This window comes from Xyrauchen texanus, chromosome 47 (genome assembly GCF_025860055.1).
Source record: "Xyrauchen texanus isolate HMW12.3.18 chromosome 47, RBS_HiC_50CHRs, whole genome shotgun sequence".
Lineage (NCBI taxonomy): Eukaryota > Metazoa > Chordata > Actinopteri > Cypriniformes > Catostomidae > Xyrauchen > Xyrauchen texanus.
Genome location: NC_068322.1, coordinates 8219816 through 8238868, shown reverse-complemented (window position 1 = coordinate 8238868; position 19053 = coordinate 8219816). Strand labels below are relative to the sequence as shown.

Here is a 19053-nt window from a genome sequence, read left to right as displayed (position 1 = left end):
TCAGCACACAAGTGTAGGTTATCTTATGAACTATAGGTGGCACTGTCTCCAAACTGCTCAGTTATCATCAGGACATAATGTTGATGATGCATACAAAATGTATTTCTAACAATGCTTTTAAAAGATATATCACTTTTTTATCAAATTCAGTATTTTTTAATATTGAAAATCCATATTATTTAATCAGTGGCTTGGTCTGGAGATCATTTTGGAGACCTTGCTTGGCAGAATTGGGTACTGTTTGAAGGAATAGTAGTGAAAAAACAATAAGCATCATATTCCAAGATGGCGGCTACTGTGATGGGCAGAGTTACAATGTATATGGATTCATTTTAATCATCAGGAAGGGAGTAATCAGACACAAAAATAATTTTCTTTCTAGGACAAATGTTTCACAAGGTACACATAAAAGAAAAGTTTATTTTTATATGGTGGTGGTGCTATAGAGTTTGTCTTAGAGACACCTAATTTTGTGTGGGGTGTATTCACACCCACCCCTATCAGTGTGCCAAATTTCATAATTTTCCTACTTACGGTTCTATGGGCTGCCATAGACTCCCATTGGAGGAATAAAAATAATTATTATGCTAATGGATACAATAGGTACCTTTGCACCTTTGGTGTTTGCCCCCTAATAGTAAAACAAACGGTTAAAATAGGTTCCATTCTAGTATCTAACATCACTTTTTTTACGATCCAATCAATTCCAGATGGATAAATTCAAGTTCTGCCCCATTATTTTTATTGATTATCCTGTTTCATTTGAAACACATCAGATTACAGAAGTAAAATGGGTTGCATATGTCATTGTACGATGACTTTAAAAAAGGAACAGTACAGAACAACAGAACTGTTTTTGCAAAACATTATGAGGCTTCTCTCATTAAGCACGAAGCATCTCTCCCAAAAAGGCCACTGCTGTCACAACGAATAACAGAATAAAATGTGTCAGAGAATCAGCGAGGTCACATTTAGCACTTTAACAGAAACACACAGACACAGTCATGGCACTTCAAACAGAATTAACCCCAGCAGAGCGCATGTGACTGTCGTCATGGTAACCGCTTTTCAAACTTTTGAAACAATGAGACAGTGACCATGAGCAAGACACCATTGTTGTCTCCCTCGTACTGTATCTGTCTACCACAATCAAAACGCTCACCCCACACAGTCCCTTTCCACAAAAAACTCATATCCATGAAATCATCCCATCCTAAACTGGTTATACCACAGAGATTTTAATCAACACTTTCTGATTGAACTATACCATGTTAAATGGTTTATGTAATCAAGGGCTTGATGTGAGGGCATTCAACAGGGATTTCAAATTAGATACATAGACAAGATATTTAGCTTTAAAATATTTAATGGCATCAGCATGGTTTTCATTGGCCATGTTTATAGACCACAAACAGTGACTGGCTAATTTTTCAGCGGATTTGGTTCCGTAAGCATTTTTCCCCATTAATTTTCTCCAGAAGCATTTCAGTTATGAGTTTTAAGGCTTGAACCAAACCAACCAGCTCCGAGATGAATCACAACATTACATTATTTGAAAATGAAACTGTACTTTTCCTATTAAGGAATAAACTACTATATTTATGAAGCATTGTGAATGACAAAACAGAATAAAAACAGACAGTAAATTATATATATTTTTAAATAGTTTAATGGATTACAAAACAAGTCAAGTAATTTTTATTTTTAAGCGCCTTTCACAACACACATGGTTTCAAAGCAGCTTTACAGAAGATCAGACATTAACAGAAGATAAAACTGTAATATCTATGATGTCGGAGTCATCATTGTGTAGTTTGATGAAAAACGATAGTGATAGTGTTTAAATAAGTAATTAAATAATAACTGTATTTATAACCCCAGTGAGCAGCTGAAGGCGACTGTGGCAAGGAACACAAAACTCCATAAGATGATGATTAATGGAGAAAAATAACATTGGGAGAAACCAAACTCACTGTGGGGGTCAGTTCCCCTTTGGCTAACATCATGAATATAATGCCAATATTAGTTATGAATAGTGCAAGTCATGGTTTAAAATTATTAAACTAAGTGAGTGTTAAGGGTCAGTGTTTAAACAAATAATATTGTATGAACTGTAAGATTAATGACTAATGTCTTTGAATTCCATCCTGGATTAAATGCAGAAGTTCACATAGATGCAACTGTCCTTGTTAGTTAATTCATTGATAATTAATTAATTAATAAATAGTCTATGTTTTCCATTTCAAGAGTGTGGTCCATCATTAGACCGACGTGATGCAGGCAGAGATCAGGGAGGTGCATCGCAGTTCAACCTGGCCGGTAATTTCTGTAAGGTCTATCCTAAATCCAAGGTTCAGACAATGGTATATGAAGTATGACATGTCTTATTGTTGGAGTTGGCATCATCGTCCATCGTAAAGGATGTAAAGGATTAAAGGCTGCAAACAGATGTGTAAGCAATGCTAAAAAAGCTAGCAGGTTACAAACACAGACTAAAGCTCGGCGCCTGCAGTAACAGGTAAAATATACACAGGTGAAACAGTAGAAAAGGGGAAAAACCCAAAACAGGCGGTAAAATGATAAAGGAAAAAACGAAAAAGAATAATAATAAGCAATGCCAAGCAGGCTACAAACACTTGTGCATGTGCCATCAGCAACAGGGCAGCCAAAAGACGCTCTCTGATTGGCCAAAATTAAGCACAAATTTAGTTCCTAGTTCCAAAACATAAAACAATATATATACTTGATTTGTTGCATATATTCAAATCAAGCAAGGATGGGTCGAGGCTTGCCAATTTGCTGACAGATGCATCTCCAGAACTTGGAGACAAATTATCACCAAAGACTAATTGGAATGACTTTTGGCATTTGGGCAACCTCTACAGTGCACAATACAGTTAAAATATTCAAGGAAGCTGGTCAAATCTTGTACATAAAGAATAGGCTGCAAACCACATCTGAATGCACGTGATCTCTGATACCTCTGTCATCACTGTCTTAAAAACTGTCAAGCATCTGTAATTGATATCATGACATGGGCTTGGGAATACGTAGGTAAACCTTTGTCAGTCAACACAATCACCTTTGCATCCACAGATGCAAGTTAAGGCTTTACTATGAAAAGCAGAAGCTATGCATCAACACTGTCCACTATCTCCAATTGAGAATGTGTGGTGCACAATGAAGCAAATATGCTAATGAAGGCCCTGTATACTTGCTCAGCTGAAGATCAGCATAATGGATGAATGGGGAAGATTCCACTTGCAAAACTTAAACTTGTGTCTTCAGCTCCCAATCGCTTAATAATTGTTATAAGAAGAAATGTCAATGAAGTTGTATAAGTGGCTATATCTTTACACAGAAATGGATAGTAAGAGATTTTATCAAAGTAAAATCATTCTTATTGGAAAAATGGGTTCTCAATTCCCAACATTAACGGTAGTTACAGGCCTGGATCTATTACCAAATATTTAGCACAATTCTCTCTACAAATGTACCTCCATAGGATGATAACCAAAACCAAACCAACAATGTGTGACAGTTGGTTCAGTTAAAGGGATAGTTCATCCAAAAATTAAATAAAGGAATAACATTTTGGTCTGTTCTTAAACAAAACCAATTAGATTGCTTCAGTAGACATGAATTACACCACCTAAATTGTAAGGATTACCTTTGTTATATTCTGAACTTCAGAGTTCTAACCACCATTCACTTGCATTTTATGGAGCCGAGATATTCTTCTAAAAATCGCTTATGTTCAGAAGAAGAAATGCATAACATATGGGATGGCATGAGGCTGTGTATGAGGATGAGAGAATTGTAATTTTTGGGTGAACTGTTCCATTAAGGTCAGCAAACTGTTGAGGTCTTCTAATATGCTCTCCAGCACAAAAGGGATTATTTTCTCAAAGCTAATTAAAGTAAATAGACCATTTCATCCCCACTTCTCTTCAATGTTATGAATAACAACTGACGTCTGAGAAGAAAGCCTCCTCCCTGGCATTGATCTAAGTATCCAACTTTTACGACGCATTGGAGGCCTCCTTAAAAAACAGACTGGATCGTAGAAACGGTCAGTGTGGTAGTTAGAATGGGCTGTAAGGAGCAGGTGGATGAAAGTTTTGGGAGGGAGGGAGCAATGCAGATGAGTGAAAACCCATTTACAAATGAAAAACAGCCCACAGAGTAGCACCCAGCTGATGGGTCATTAACAGACTCAATGGTACGAAACAAAGCACTGCAAAACATTTGTCCTTAAAGTGTTTACAAGTTATATAGGCAAAAACACTAGGTATTTTACTCTCTTTCTCTTCATTACCCATCTCTGCCTCTGAGATGTGTATGTAAAAGGAATGTTTACAGATTTAAAACTTTTGATTGTCCCCTTGGTAGTTTTGATCAATTATACTCAGAGTGGAGTTGTTGCATTTAGATGCATTCTGCGCTCTTAAAAGGTTTTAAATGGTTCTAGCGCTTGTATTCACATTCCTTTCTTGACAACTATTGTCTGGGCCTGGCATGTAACCATGGCACCCTGAACTGCCTATACAAGTGGTATGTTCAATATACGGAACATGAAGGCAAGCATTCTCAGATAGCCATAAAGGCCATCAACTCAATGTTTCACATTGTATTTATTTAGTTCTTTTGAAGGCTTTGATGTCCTCTGGACTTTCTGATGCATGTTAACAAAGCCCTGACAGATAAACTCAAAGAGATGTGTTGTGGTGTGTAAGACATTTATAAATGGAAAACTCACCCAAAAATGAAAATGTTGTTATTTAGTCACCCTCATGTCATTCCTCAAGAAAGTCTTCACTTCCACTGCCGTTCACTTAAAAATATTTTCACTGAATAATAAAGTTTCATTCAGTCTGTTCCCCAGACAAAGTTATTGCATGGCTTCAAAAGACTTGGAATAAAGTGCACGGCTCATATTAACTACTTTTACAATACATTTGAGCTTTTTTTCACGTTTGGAACTTGACAGCATCCATCCGACATCTAACACCTCCTTTTGTGTTCCATTGAGAAAGAAAGTCATATGCACTTGGAAAGACATAAGAATGAGTAAATCACAGAATTTTTCTTTTTGGGTGAACTATTCCTTTAAAGCCATGTAACTGACCAGGACTGATATGTATTGTTGGGGGAGGGTTACAATTTTAAGGCAGTAATAAGCTACACATTAGGCAGTATAGAACTAGCTCTGACTATGAAGTGAAACTAGTCAGTGTGTCCATTCTCTTATCATTTGCCTCTATTTCCCCTAGCTGTTGTGTGTTTTCTTTTTTTCATGAATGATTGAGGTGGAGAGGTTGGCAGAAAGGGTGCAGGGAAAACAAGTGCACTCTACATTCAGCCCAGATAAAAGAGCTTGTCAGGGGAAGTACAAGTCCTTTGAATGAAGAGTCTGACCGACTGAGGAATAGAGAAAGAGACTGGAAGAGCAAAAGACAGGCTGACAGATGAAATACCTAGTGCCATGGGGCCTCCATCAGAGCCACTAGATGCCCAACTTGTGCCAAGCTCAGTGACCTGTTAAGCCTAAAGTGGCATCCACAAATATACAGTCCATTCGGAAAGTATTCACAGCGCTTCACTTTTTGCACATTTTGTTATATTACAGCCTTATTACAGCTGTGAATACTTTCCGGATGCACTGTATTTAGTTGACCAGCTACTGGAAAGCTTGTTTCTAAAACAACCAGGCCAACGGTTACTCGTGTGTAAAATCACCATGCAACAATTACTTTATGCAGCATAATGAGCTAGTAGCTAATAGCTACTATTTAAGCACTACTTTTTAAGTCACGTATACATTTACATTTATGCATTTGGCAGATGCTTTTATCCAAAGTGACTTACAGTGCACTTATTACAGGGACAATTCCCGTGGAGCAACCTGTAGTAAAGTGCCTTGCTCAAGGACACAATGGTAGTGGATGTGGGGATTGAACCAACAACCTTCTGATTACCACTCCATGATGTCATGGCAGTAGAGGCGTCGCAACAATGACGATCAGCCTATAAACCCACCCATGTTGAGGCGGCACTAAACAGCAGTGGAAAAGCAAGCTCAGAAAAGTAAAGCGAGCAGTCTAGTCGAACCGTAACGTGCAGTGGAAAAGTGCCATAAATGGCCACTGATCTGTAAGTGGCCCCAACATCCTCAGCAACAAAAGGAAAGGCCCACCCAAGGACGTGTACAGGAGCTGGGCAAAAAACAAGCCATCTATTAACAGCCTGAGAGGCTCTCCATGAGTCAGTGTCACCCGAAAAGGACGAGCAGACCTCCATCTAATTACACAGCCACACTCATACCATTACTCCTTATAGCCCTCCTGTGGAGAAGCTGCTAGTAAAAAAGGTTATGCATGTGTGTATGATAAAAAGAACCAGAGGATAATGCTATTGTTCCATTCCATTTTAACAACATTTGGTGCTCACTTGTATACATGTGTATATACTGTCCAGTGACCAAAAAAAGAATTTGGGCACTGTACAGTAAGTCACATACTGTACAAAAACATCTGAATGGCATCTGCAAACAAATTATTATAGACCTTTTCAAAGGCCATTTTTGCAATTAATTTTACCCAACTGGTTTTAGTGAATGAATGAATTTCACACAGATGTCCTAAACTGAATGGGGGATGGGGTGGGGTTAACTCTTAACTTTAGTTTAAATGTAATTGTGGACATTGGTTCCACACAATGTCCACTTAATATGAAATTAAAATGTAGGCTCCACTCAAAAGCTTTGTGTAGCTAAAACCTAAATGGACTGAGTTAACCTCACTTAAATTTGAAATGTTAAAATGACTTCATATAACCTTGCAAAGCTATTAGTTAGCAATAATAGGTCTTGGCATATTATATATCTTTTGTATAGGATGACAAGTATGGTGATTCTGAGGGTTTCATAATCCTCAATCAGTCACTACACTGATGTTCTCTGATTAAAGCAATACACTATAATTCTTATCCTTGACCTAACCATTAGCTCCACTCTACTCCACAATGGTAACCTCCAAAAACACCTCTAAATCCCAGCATATAATTCTACTACTTTTTTTATTTTGCATAGAAATACACTAAATTAACACACACTCCCTCAAATCAGTCCTGTGCAAATTATGTTGGGAAATGTAAATCCACGAACAAACCAACAAACTTTTTTGTGGGATTTTTTGCTTGAAAAGTGTGTTTGCACTGTATTTTGTAGAAACATGTGACACTTTGGGTTTAAAATTCAAGTTTGATCTGTCAATCCCAGCATTCCACACCAGATGATATTCCCACCAGCCATCAGTGGTGAGATCAGTCCACAGACAGTGATATTACTCACTACTACATCAGCACATGTACCAGTAACCATCTGCCATTAAGGGCACAGATTCAGTAGCTGATTAAAAACATGCGTATTGAATTGAGGGGAATAAGCTCTTGAGTTTCTTGGCGGTGTGGATACTGAGGATAGTAATTCGTAGGAGAAGTCCAGAGACAGACTATATGTCCATGGCGTGTTCACTTGTGAATAGCATGGCAGCATAATTGAGGTGCACATTTTGCAGTGTATGATTGCGGTAAAACCATCAGGGACAGGAGTGGATGAGATGTAATCAGATGCCATCTGTAGAAATAGGGTTGATAAAAGATAGAAAGAAATTGAGATAGAGATAGAGAGAGAGAGAGAGAGAGAGAGAGAGAGAGAGAGAGAGAGAGAGAAAAGGAAAGGCATCAAGTAAAAAAAAAAAAGTAGAACAGACCAACAGGCACATCAGCTACTCCTGATCCCAGAGCAAGGATTCGCAAATGTTTTGGTCAGCTTGGACACGTACAGAGTTATTCTTTTGCCACCTGTGATGAACTGAAAGGCCTTCTTTTACCTTTTAACCCCTCTTTTGCAACATGATCACACTTGAGCATAATCACTTACTAGCGCGATTCAGAGGTTGGACTTTTCCCTTGAACATAACATTTTTACTTGGCTGATGCTTAGGTTTGGGGATTGGGTTGGGGAGGGGGGGGGGGTGTAATTTATTAATATGCATTCCTCTACACTGTATTACAGTCTCTACAGCTGAAAACACCTCACTTCACTACTCACTTTTGGCACCACTCCTTGGACAATAAACCTAGAAAATGGAGCTCGCACATGCCCATACACCCAACAACACTTACCGCCTTGGCCCCTGGGGGCAGTGTTTCACATTTCACATTTTAGCTAATGTTTATCTACTGTGTCACTGTGAGTCTGCTAATGTGTCCAGAAAAGAGCGTTATGACACTGTTCCGCTTAGAGCATATAAACACACTTCCATCAGCGGGTTTGAGCGCATAAACTCATTTCCAACAGCGAGAGAAAGAGAGAGACTGGCACGTTTCTAATATGATGCCAATTGAGATTGGTAATTATTTAGGCCAATTACAGGCCGCTGGAGAGGAGAGCGCTGTGGTATGGGGTTCAGGAGGTGGCGAGACGCTCACCTGATTAAATAGAAAAATGACAGTTTTAACTTGAGCAAGGCGGTGGAGTAATTAACAATTACTGCACATTCATTGCTTAGCACAGATGTTAATTAAACATGCAATTCTACTCAAATGGAGAACAGAACATCAGATTGGTGGATCAGAAAGACCAAGGGCTCCTTACACCTGATGCCAGGGGGTGTGAACACCGATCAACAGCTTTGCCAGAGGTCTGCTGTTCAAATTAAAAGGACAATTAAAAATACAAGCCAATAACATTACCACCACTAGTGGCAGTAAGTAGAATTGCTCAGCAGGCTCAACAACCCATGATGTCAGCTTGGGGTGGGACTAGCTGTTAGGCCAAACAATGGAAGATGGTGGAATGTTCCCCACAAGAGGCTACGCTAAACATAATGTGGTTTCAATCAACATTCGTTTTAATTGTACAGAAAAAAGACTGGTGGGACTGATGGAAAACATTGTGCCTAACATCTCCTTTTGTGCTTCACCAAAGAAAGAAGGTCATACACATTTAGAACAACATTAACTTATTACATAATTACAATTATTAAATGTATTTATATAAATAATTGTAAAAACTATTCTTCCTCCAAGTAATGCATGTCTTGAGCCTAGCTGTGGGCTGTATACACCTAAGAAATTACTCAACTTGCTGTACCTATACAGAATGTATTTTTCCCTAAAAATTCTTTTAAAACAATCTTGTTTATGCAATTCTCTTTAGTGTCATTAGCGGCACAGAAATCCCAAACTTAGTTGCACTTCCCAAAGTTTTATTCAAGTCCCATGGCTCTAATTTACCCATAAATCAAAAAAGAAGAAGCACAAATACACATTTGTCAGACAAGAGAACAGTCTATGCTTGTAAGTGCACAGTAGACCACTATAGTTTTTCTGTGATACCCGATAAGTACCAAGTGAGAGAGTAAAAGAGAATGAAGACAGAGAAAATTCACATTTACATTTTGGTTTTCCACTAAAAGGGATAGTTCCTGTGGCAACAGGGGTGTGGCCAAGTGCCCGCCCGGAGAGAGGGCAGCGGTAAGGTCACTTACACCTGAGCCAAATTATGTCTAACACCTGTCTCTAATTCCAGTGAGCACGGGGAGAGCGGATAAAACACCCACGCCACGGGCAGTGGGAGAGAGAGAAAGCTACCGTCAGTCCAGTGTTGGCGTGTTCCCTGAAGTTAAAGAACTTTGTGTTTACTGTGTTACTGAGAGTTTTGTTATTTGTGAAGGCTGTGAGCACTGCTGCATGCCCATTCAAACCCCCACCTGAGGGGAGCAACTGGTCTTCATGTCCTCCTTATCATTCACGACTCTTTACAGTTCCCAAAAATGAACATTTATTTACTCGCGCTTGTGACATCCCAGATGTGCATGACTTTCTTCTGCGCAACACAAATGAAGACTTTAAGAAGAATATCTAATCTCTGTAGGTCCATACAATGCAGTGAGAAAAGTAAATGGTTGCCAGAAATTTGAAGGTCCAAAAAGCACATCGAGGCATCATAGAAGTAGTCCATATGATTCCAGTGGTTAAATCCATGTCTTCAGAAGCGATATGATAGGTGTGGGTGAGAAATGGGTTAATATTGAAGTCCTTTTTTACTATAAATCTCCACTTTCCCTTTCAAATTCTTCTTTTGTTTTTGGTATTTCACATTCTTCGTAAATGTTGCCACCTACTGGGCAGGGAGGAGAATTTATAGTCAAAAAGGTCTTGTTGCTCACCAACACCTATCATATAGTTTCAGAAGTCATGGATTAAACCTTGCTGTTAATTGGATTATTTGATTATTGCTGCCTTTGTGTGCTTTTTGGAACTTCAAAGATTCTCTCACCATTCACTTGCACTGTATGGACTGAGATTCTCTTCTTAAATCTTTGTGTTTAGCAAAAGAAAGAAAGTGATACATATTTGGGAAGGCATGAGGGTCAGTAAATGATGAGAGAGTTCACCTAAAACATTTAAATATCACTTAAGACAGAGGTGTTTATGGTTAAGAGGCTGTGGCTGGCACTCCCTCCATTTGAATAATACATTCTGGGTACTGTTATGCATAAAGAAGTGCAAACACTTTGAGATGTTGTAGACCAGCAGAGACACAGAGACTTGTGGTCTCAAGTGAGTGTGGATTTGAGCACACTCTCCCGCACAGATCAACACACATTTTATATCTTTCTGTTGGACCACCATTTTACATAGATAGAAGCTCACTACAGCATCAATGAATAAATGGTATCCCACAATTCCAGGCTATCCTCACCAGTTATAGGAAAATAGGAAATACATCAACACAGGAAAGAAAACACTAGCCTTTACGCATGCAAACATGCATATGAGCACAGAATGTTCCACAAATATTGTGTGGCATACACAAGATACACAGACACAAGTAGAACAGATAAATGGCCAACCACTGAGAATGACACAAAATAAAGACACATATACTTACTACGCTGCCTGCACTACTGCCCCACTTCCCCCAAGGTTTCTACTTTTGTCCAGATCAACTTGGTTAGCAGACAGATATGTAGAGAGCGAAAGAGAGAGACAGTTAAAGGGATAGTTCACCCAAAGATGAACATTCTGTCATTTATACACCCTCATGCTGCTCTGAAAAATTATTACTTTCTTCACTAGAACAGAAAAGTAGATGTTAGGCCAAATATTAGCCTCAGTCACCATTGACATTCATTGTCTAGAAAAAGATGCAATGAAAGTGAATGCTGACTGAGGCTAACATACAGATAAACATCTCCTCTTGCTTTCCACGGAAAAAAAAGTCAGTCATAAATTTTTGTAACAACATAATTGACCGTTTTCATTTTAGGTAACTTTATCCATGTAAGAGGAAAAACATCAAAAGAAGACAGATTTTATGTCTAATAGAAAAGCAGAGGTTAATGAACATGTTAATGAAGGGACGAGATAGACATTTTTGGTGCTTTTGTTTTAGTTAGATTGTTCAGCAACTGCAGAAAACTGATGAAACCTGATCATGCGTTTAACTCAGAGAACGCCTCAAAGTGGAAGAGTGCCTTTGATCTAACAAAAGAATAAGAAGAAGAATAGAAGACAAGAATAAAAAAAGTGATATTCGGATCCTCTGGTCTGTTAATGGATTGGACTGATGCGTCATTCCTCCTGGATTAGAATTCCGGCTCATATAAATAGGTGGAGTATTTTTATCTCTTGGTTTTCTCCTCCACCCCCACCTCCCCCTTCCTTCCAACTCTGAATAGAATTAATTGCAAATCATCCACTCAGCCTTAAAACACATGTATAAAAGCTACAAATGCAAACGTGTGGAAGTGATTTGTCCATTAGAACCCATTTATGGTTCTGAAGAATGCTCTGCAATTTCTGTCTCCTACAGTTCAATGAGCTTATAACTAGAGATCTTGAAAGCATGGCAAGATGATCAGAGATGGCGCAATGAAAGATGGCCGGTTGGTTAGTGGGCTGACTGCAGTGGTCCATTTAGCTGCTGCCCAGATGGTCAGAGGGAGGAAAAAACAGTGTTAATCACCATCTCAAAGCCACATCATGAAAATGTACCATCAGGAACACTAACGGCTAATTATAAGACCCTTTCTTTCCTCCATCACTGCTGTCTTATTCTCCATCACCTGTCTCTCTCTCATTCCAACCTTTGGTGTGATATAATTCATTTGTTCCAAGTAGAGGCCACATGCAAACTTATATGTTTTTATTTGAAAGCTTAAAGTGTTGAGTTTATTGCTGTTATCTACACTAGCATGGTGGTTTCCCCCACCAAAATCATAAGCCTTTCGAAAATACTTAATATCGTATTTTGGAAGACAATGACTTCCAAGCATCTAGTGAGAGGCAGTTCTGTCTATGGAAATGCCTTGTTGATAAGAGAGGTCAACAGAGAATGGCCGGACTGGTTTGTAATGACAAAGTCAACTGTAACTCAGATAACCACTCTGCACAATTGTGGTAAGAAGAGTAGCATCTCATAATGCTATTCTGAGATGCAGGTGGTGCCGTTTTAGTGGCACGATGGGGACCTACGCAATATAAGGCAGGTGGTTTTAATGTTTTGGCTGATCCGTGTATATCAAAGTACCATGGTACGGCCACAGTACATTACTGTAAGGGAAACTATGTCCATCAGTAGCCTTCCAGTCAATTCTCATTTTAGATTCTCTGCCGTGCAGTTCAAAATCCCTAACCACTTGTGGATAGCAGCACTAACATTTTCTGCTTTAATTTGAAATGAGGTCACTTTGATAAATATTAGTATTATAATACTGTGACATTTATGTAATTCAAGCTGTTTCAGAGAAGTGCTCTTATATGCATTCATCCGTTGCATGATTAATGACATGTGACTAATATTGATTATTTTCATTTCATTAAGTCTGTTCATGTTGTGTCTTCTGCCATCAAGTGGCCAAAATTTAAAACTGCTCCCACTAAAGTAATGCACTGAATGTCACCTTCTGCTTTGTCACATCTATCCCATATGTCATATTCATGCCCATATACACTGTATAACTATTCATGCATATGTAGTCTTATAGATTTTTGTTTGTAGAGAATGTGTTTCTATGCAATCTGTGTGCATAGAAACACATTCACAAACACAACGCTTTATATTGCCATGTTGAATCATAGCACCGTAATAATTTACCCCTCCTCTTTTTGCTACAGAAATGCATTCCTCCAAGAGTATCAATTGGAGCTCCTATTTATGATTCATTAATAAATTGAAGGCAGTGTTTTTTCTATGAACACGGATTAGATTGGATATGACCCCAGCAGCGATTGCGGCACACTTCGGGTTATGTGACTGAAACAGCAAAGATACAGGCCTCCAGAGAGCTTTGAATGGCATTTAATGTGCGTGTTTGTGTACACACAATCATACATGTCATAAAGGATCCCTGAAGTACACATTTGAATTAATCAGTGTTGCCAGAGGGTGTTTATCCTTGGAAGTACGCTCACTTTCAAATGTAGACGTGTGGTGATGTGTAAGTGAAAAAGCAGGTGATGGAAATTTCCCATCATGCCCGCAATCTGTCCTCTTCCCCCAATAAACTCAGCAGATTGCATTTTCTGATAAGACAACCTACCCCCTCCATTAAACAGCGTTGCCATGACGCCTGAGGAATAGCAAGAAAACACTCCAGCATCCACCATTAGTAATGCTGTGTCTTACTGCCAGTATAACTGCAAATTCCCTCTGAAAATGATCATACCGCTAATGTACCTGAGATCCATCATAGTGGTTTCTGCTATTCCAGCTGCAAACAGCTGATACAATTATGTTGGCCTGACAAAGGCAAAATGCTGTTATTACCTATCCTTCATTTTCCTAATAGTAAAAAAACGTTTCTAAATGACTTGACCTAAGCTTTCCCAGCAGTGGATGACCAAAATGCAAAAATTCCCACAATTCCCATAGACCTAAATAGAACAATTCTGACTATTATTCCTCCAAGTACTGTCATGCTACATCCACTAGTAGACAATAAAATATCCCCTTTAAAAAATAAAGTAAAAAAAAAAATGTTGAGAATATGTTTGTGAAATATTGTTTTTCGGTTTGTCTAATTATAACCTACATAACTACTTGCATATCTATAAACTACCTATTTACTTACCAACCTGCCCAACCACCCATCTATCTATAAAAGGTAACCTACCTACCTATCTATACCTACTATTTAATTAACTATCTACCTATCAATCTATAACCTACCTCCCTACCTATGACTTGTCTATTTACCTACAATGTATAAATTACATATTTATTTTTCTACCTACCAACACATCTATTTATAACCTACCATTCTACATGCCTACTAATAACCTACCTGCCTACTACCTATAATTTACCGACATATCTATAACATATCCATCTATCCTAAATAACCTTCACACTTTTAAAGTTGCAGACAATGATGGTTTTATATCAAGCCAACATTCAAAGTTCATTCCCACAATCTTTACTTTTCAAGTGCAAATCTAAAATGTTTCTCCAAGAACACAGATTAACAATGAAATGCCTTCTAAACAACCCAGAATCAAGTCATGTTGACTCTCCCCAGCTTGCGTCACCATCCTGGCAGGAGGTACACCTACTTAATCAAACCCTGTCAAAAGAAGGACGGTCTACCCCACTATACCTCCATCCACAGGTGCAAGGTCATATACACTGCAAAGTGATTGTCCCTCGCATCTACCAGGTGTTATAATCCCCCTCTCTCCCTATAAATGGCTTTCCCCCTTGCGTCCCTTTCCCTGGTCTCAGTATAATGAGGAATTCATTTGAATGGCTCTGTGCCTCAGAGTTAGAAATATGCAGCTTTAATTCCAGAGCCATTATTTACATGCACATTACAAATGACCCAGAATCCATTAGGGTCCTGTCATCCCGTTTCTCATTCAGACGGGCTCTAGCAAGCCGTTCCTGCAGGCCTGGCCCGAGGTTAAAAAGTAGAGATCAAGCACCTTTTGAAGAGGAATTTCATGTAATGATGAGGTGAGGAGGTAATATTATATTCTGGTGCATTGCAGAAGTTTGTTGTGGTAATCACACACATATATTTATATGCAAGAAAGCAGTTCTAAAAGAGACATTGTACCATAACAACCAAAGGGACGGACAGAGAGTTAATAAGGCAATGGTTCTCACCCAATCAAGGTGATCCAGTAATTTGATAAGGTCTGGGTTCCTTCTCATCCTTCTTTTCCTTCCCTCCTTTCATCCTGTGCTGTTGGATCTGGTTCCTGCACCAACAAAATGATCATTTATCACTATGAAACCTGAAAAAATATACATCTCACACTACAGAACTGCAATGACTCATCAGATTTTTTTATATTTATTAGGACTCTGACAAGATGATAGATGAGCTGATGTCTTATATAAACTGCACATCTTTAATAAAAACTGAATATATAGCTAGATTTATAGACTAGTCTCCAACAAAATAATTTAAGCTTGTCCGAACTGATTGAATTTATACAACTGAGAATATTACTCAATTACATAAATGTGGAATAACGAAATTCAGGGTAAAACAGTTATGCATTTACATTGTGCTCATTATAATTGAAGTCAACAAGCTTAATGATCATTTTAAGCAGCACTCACAGATGTTATTCAGTCCATACAGCGTTTAGAAACCCAGAATGCCCAGATATTCAATGTGGACTCTGACTTTTGAATGGCACTGTATTCAATTCACATCTCAAGACACAAAAGTAACATTCCCATCTCGTTGGAAAACCCAGAGATTACTGAGAAATTTAATCTCAGCTGGAAGTACCAGTTGTAAGATAAAAGATGTTCCCATTGTGCACAACATGCTTTAATGTGGTTCAGCCCAGTTCTTGTTTGTGAGTCCTTCACAAGATTGAAACAGCTAGATGACGAATTTGGACCATGGCCATGAGCAGTTTCAAAGGCAAAATGACTTTTAACTACACCACTCTCGGGACTGCAAGAGTGCAATTCTTTAAATCCAATAGGAACAGTGTGTGCTCTCAGGTCAACGAAAATGTTATTCTCATCATTTAACAGTATTTTAACCGCATTCACCTACAAGCACAGACATAAAATCACTGGACCAGAGAGGCAGAAGATAATGTCTGTGTGCCAAGATATATTGATATCTTGATAACAGAAAACAATTCTGTTGTGCTGGTTTGAAATGCCTTTCAAAGCCATGGATTTGTCTGAGGTAGATTAGGTGGGAAAACACTGCTATTTTAAATCCTGATCAATTGTATAGTTCAAACACTGACCTGAAGGACCTTTCCTCTTGGGCAGCTTGCATTGATTCAGGCTGCAATCTTTAATACCTCATTAACTAGTATCCACCTGGCCAATAAAATAGTGTGAGATTGCCCTCTAGTGCCTGTGAATGGAACAAACACATGATGACGCAGACAAAACAGACTTGACTTAAAGGAATAGGTTCAAAAGTGTCAATTCTCTCATCATTTATTCACTCTCATGCAATCCCACGTGTGTAAGACTTTCTTTCTTCTGCACAGCACACATGAAGGTTTTAGAAGTCTATCTCAGTTCTGTAGGTCCATACAATGCAATGAAAAAAGTGAATGGTGGCTAGAACTTTGAATCTCCAGAAAGCACATAAAGGCAGCATAGAAGTAATCCATAAGACTCCAGTGGTTAAATACATATCTACAGCAGCAAGATATTAAGTATGGGTGAGATACAGATCAATATCTAAGTCCTTTTTTTTATTAATCTCCAGAATAAAGTTTAAAGCAGAAGTGTGTAATTTCTAGTGTCATTCATCAACGAATCCGTGTTTTTGGACAAATCTTTTAAGTGAACGAATTTTTCTCATTCACTTCCGTTGTTTTGGTCATGAACAACTAGAGCAGCTCTAGCAGTAGATTTAGTATAGATGCGTCTGAAAACTAAAGCATCTACCGTTGTACCTCAGTGCCCGGCCAGTCAATGACTTCACATGCAGTGATTTGCAAATGAAGGCACCTTGTAAGGAATAAAATCCAATACCATGGGATTAGATCTACTACGTCATTGTTGTACTGTCTGCAATGTGGAGTCCTCTGAATGTACTTGGGAGTTTTTTTAACTATGATTCAGTGACTCACTCGTACCACATAAAATACCCTAATTTGTCACCAACTACTAAAGATGTGATCTGCAGAAATGGTGACTGAACAAATCAGTAAACTAATTTGAAAGAATCTCTTTGGTAAATGTATTCAATGACTCGAGTTCACTTGGATGAGTCACCCCCCAACGCCACCACCCACCCACCATAGTCACTTCAGAACCACTGCAAACAGCAGCTGCAGAAGGTCATAAGTAAAGTTCACAGTTAATAATAGAATACAATAGAATACTTATGGAAATCAATAAATGCCAAGTTAGCAATTAAAACTTTAATATGCCAGCACAGTTTTACCAAACAGTAGATTAAAACCATAAACAATGAGTGTTTCTCCATACATTTCTGTTTCATATCCATACATATAAAATCACTTTAAAATGTTGCTCTCTAACATTGTTTTACTGTAAAAACTGTGGGTTTTCAAACATTCACATGCTTTTTGCTACACCGTTAGGTACAAAAATCTCATCTAACCAGTCACACAAACCCAGTCTGCAGGGATGTCAGGCCACCTGGGACCCAGGTTGTCCCCAAACCTATTGGAGGACTGACATACAGTATAAGTCTCAATCTCTGCTCAATCAGACCTGGTTTAGACTCAAAACCTTTAATAGCGTTTAAGAGACTAAATAGTGTTTTCCATCATAAAAATAAGACCAGTTTTAGAAATAGATAAAAAAAAAAAAAAAAGATTAAATAAACCAGCTGTTAAATTATGTCTGCAAATGGTCCAGACAGTATCTGTTAACAGGGTGGACATGATTTAGCATATTGCTTAATAGCCTTGTTCACTTCTCTATTTTAATATAGCAACTGACAGGCAGCGCAAACATGCTTCATCATTCACCTTAAACATTCTCTATTCTCAGAACCTCAAAAAATAATGTAATACAAAGCATCATGTTGCATAACCGTGTGAGTGAAATGAACATATCTGGACTTTGGGTAAAGCATATGCAGATGCAGAAGACAGTTGGCACAGTAGCTTGCTGATAACAAGCAAAAGACACCTTGTTGACTGCTTGGAATACACGTTAAGTTCATATGTCATCAAAAGGTTTGGCACAAGGCATTGTCGGTGAGTCCTGTCTCTTTCTCAGATAGAAGAGCTTAGACTTTGCATAGTGCAGAAGGTCTAAAGAGAGACTTTTTAAGGCACTGTGACATGGAAGGGACTTCCAGGCACCATTTCTTCACCCCATTTGACTATAAGGATATAGTCTCCTTTCTCCTTCACTGTGTATGTGACATTGTACATTCTGTTGCCCATGTGTTTGACGTACACTTCTTCGCATGGAGTCTTTGGCCCGTGCACTCCTACCATTAACATGTTTGTCCCTGCAAGGTGGAAAGAAAATCTGTTTTGTCATCTGTGTGTTCATTATGAGATCTATCCATCTATCGATTCTAATAGATCATTATCTGTTTTATATTTATAAAATTGTATATTCTTGAATGTCTTACCTGCTTTACTGCAGTCTACAGTGAAGGTGTTCTTCTGGCCTATGAAGGCTTTGGAGAGTCCGGCCCCCCTCGAGATCACCTTACTGGCATCGGAAGAGAACTTTGGCATAGAGGAGAAAGATCCGGCCACTGAAGATGATTTTGTCATGGTCTCCACCAGCACTGATGATGTTTCATGTAGAGAGTGGCCACCAGACAGACGTGCACCTGTGGGAGCATATCTATCATCATTACTTTGCTTCTTTATCGAAAGATCAGTTCCTTATTTTAAGAAATATGTGTCTTGGTTTCGGTTTAGGACATGGAAACATATTTGCCCTACAACGCTCTCACTTTCGAAACTCATAGATTAATATTAACCTGTGTGTGCTTTCTGTGTCTGTAAACTTGTTTATGTGTTTGTTTATGGGTGGAAGCAAACAGGGAGCTT

The 19053-nt window shown here is 38.6% G+C and overlaps 1 protein-coding gene across 7 annotated transcripts in view; it reads right to left on the bottom strand.

The window, feature by feature from the left end:
• Nucleotides 1–17414: 17414 nt before the first annotated feature.
• The window catches only part of LOC127638679 (filamin-C-like), a 65505-nt gene continuing 63866 nt past the window's right edge, over nucleotides 17415–19053 (bottom strand). For all 7 annotated transcript variants that reach the window (XM_052120306.1, XM_052120307.1, XM_052120308.1 and 4 more), the window contains 2 exons: nucleotides 18624–18830; nucleotides 17415–18497 (listed from right to left, as the gene is read on the bottom strand). In XM_052120306.1, coding sequence (XP_051976266.1) covers nucleotides 18310–18497; nucleotides 18624–18830 — 395 coding nt within the window. In that variant the 3' untranslated portion in view covers nucleotides 17415–18309. The remainder of the gene's footprint in view (nucleotides 18498–18623; nucleotides 18831–19053) is intronic.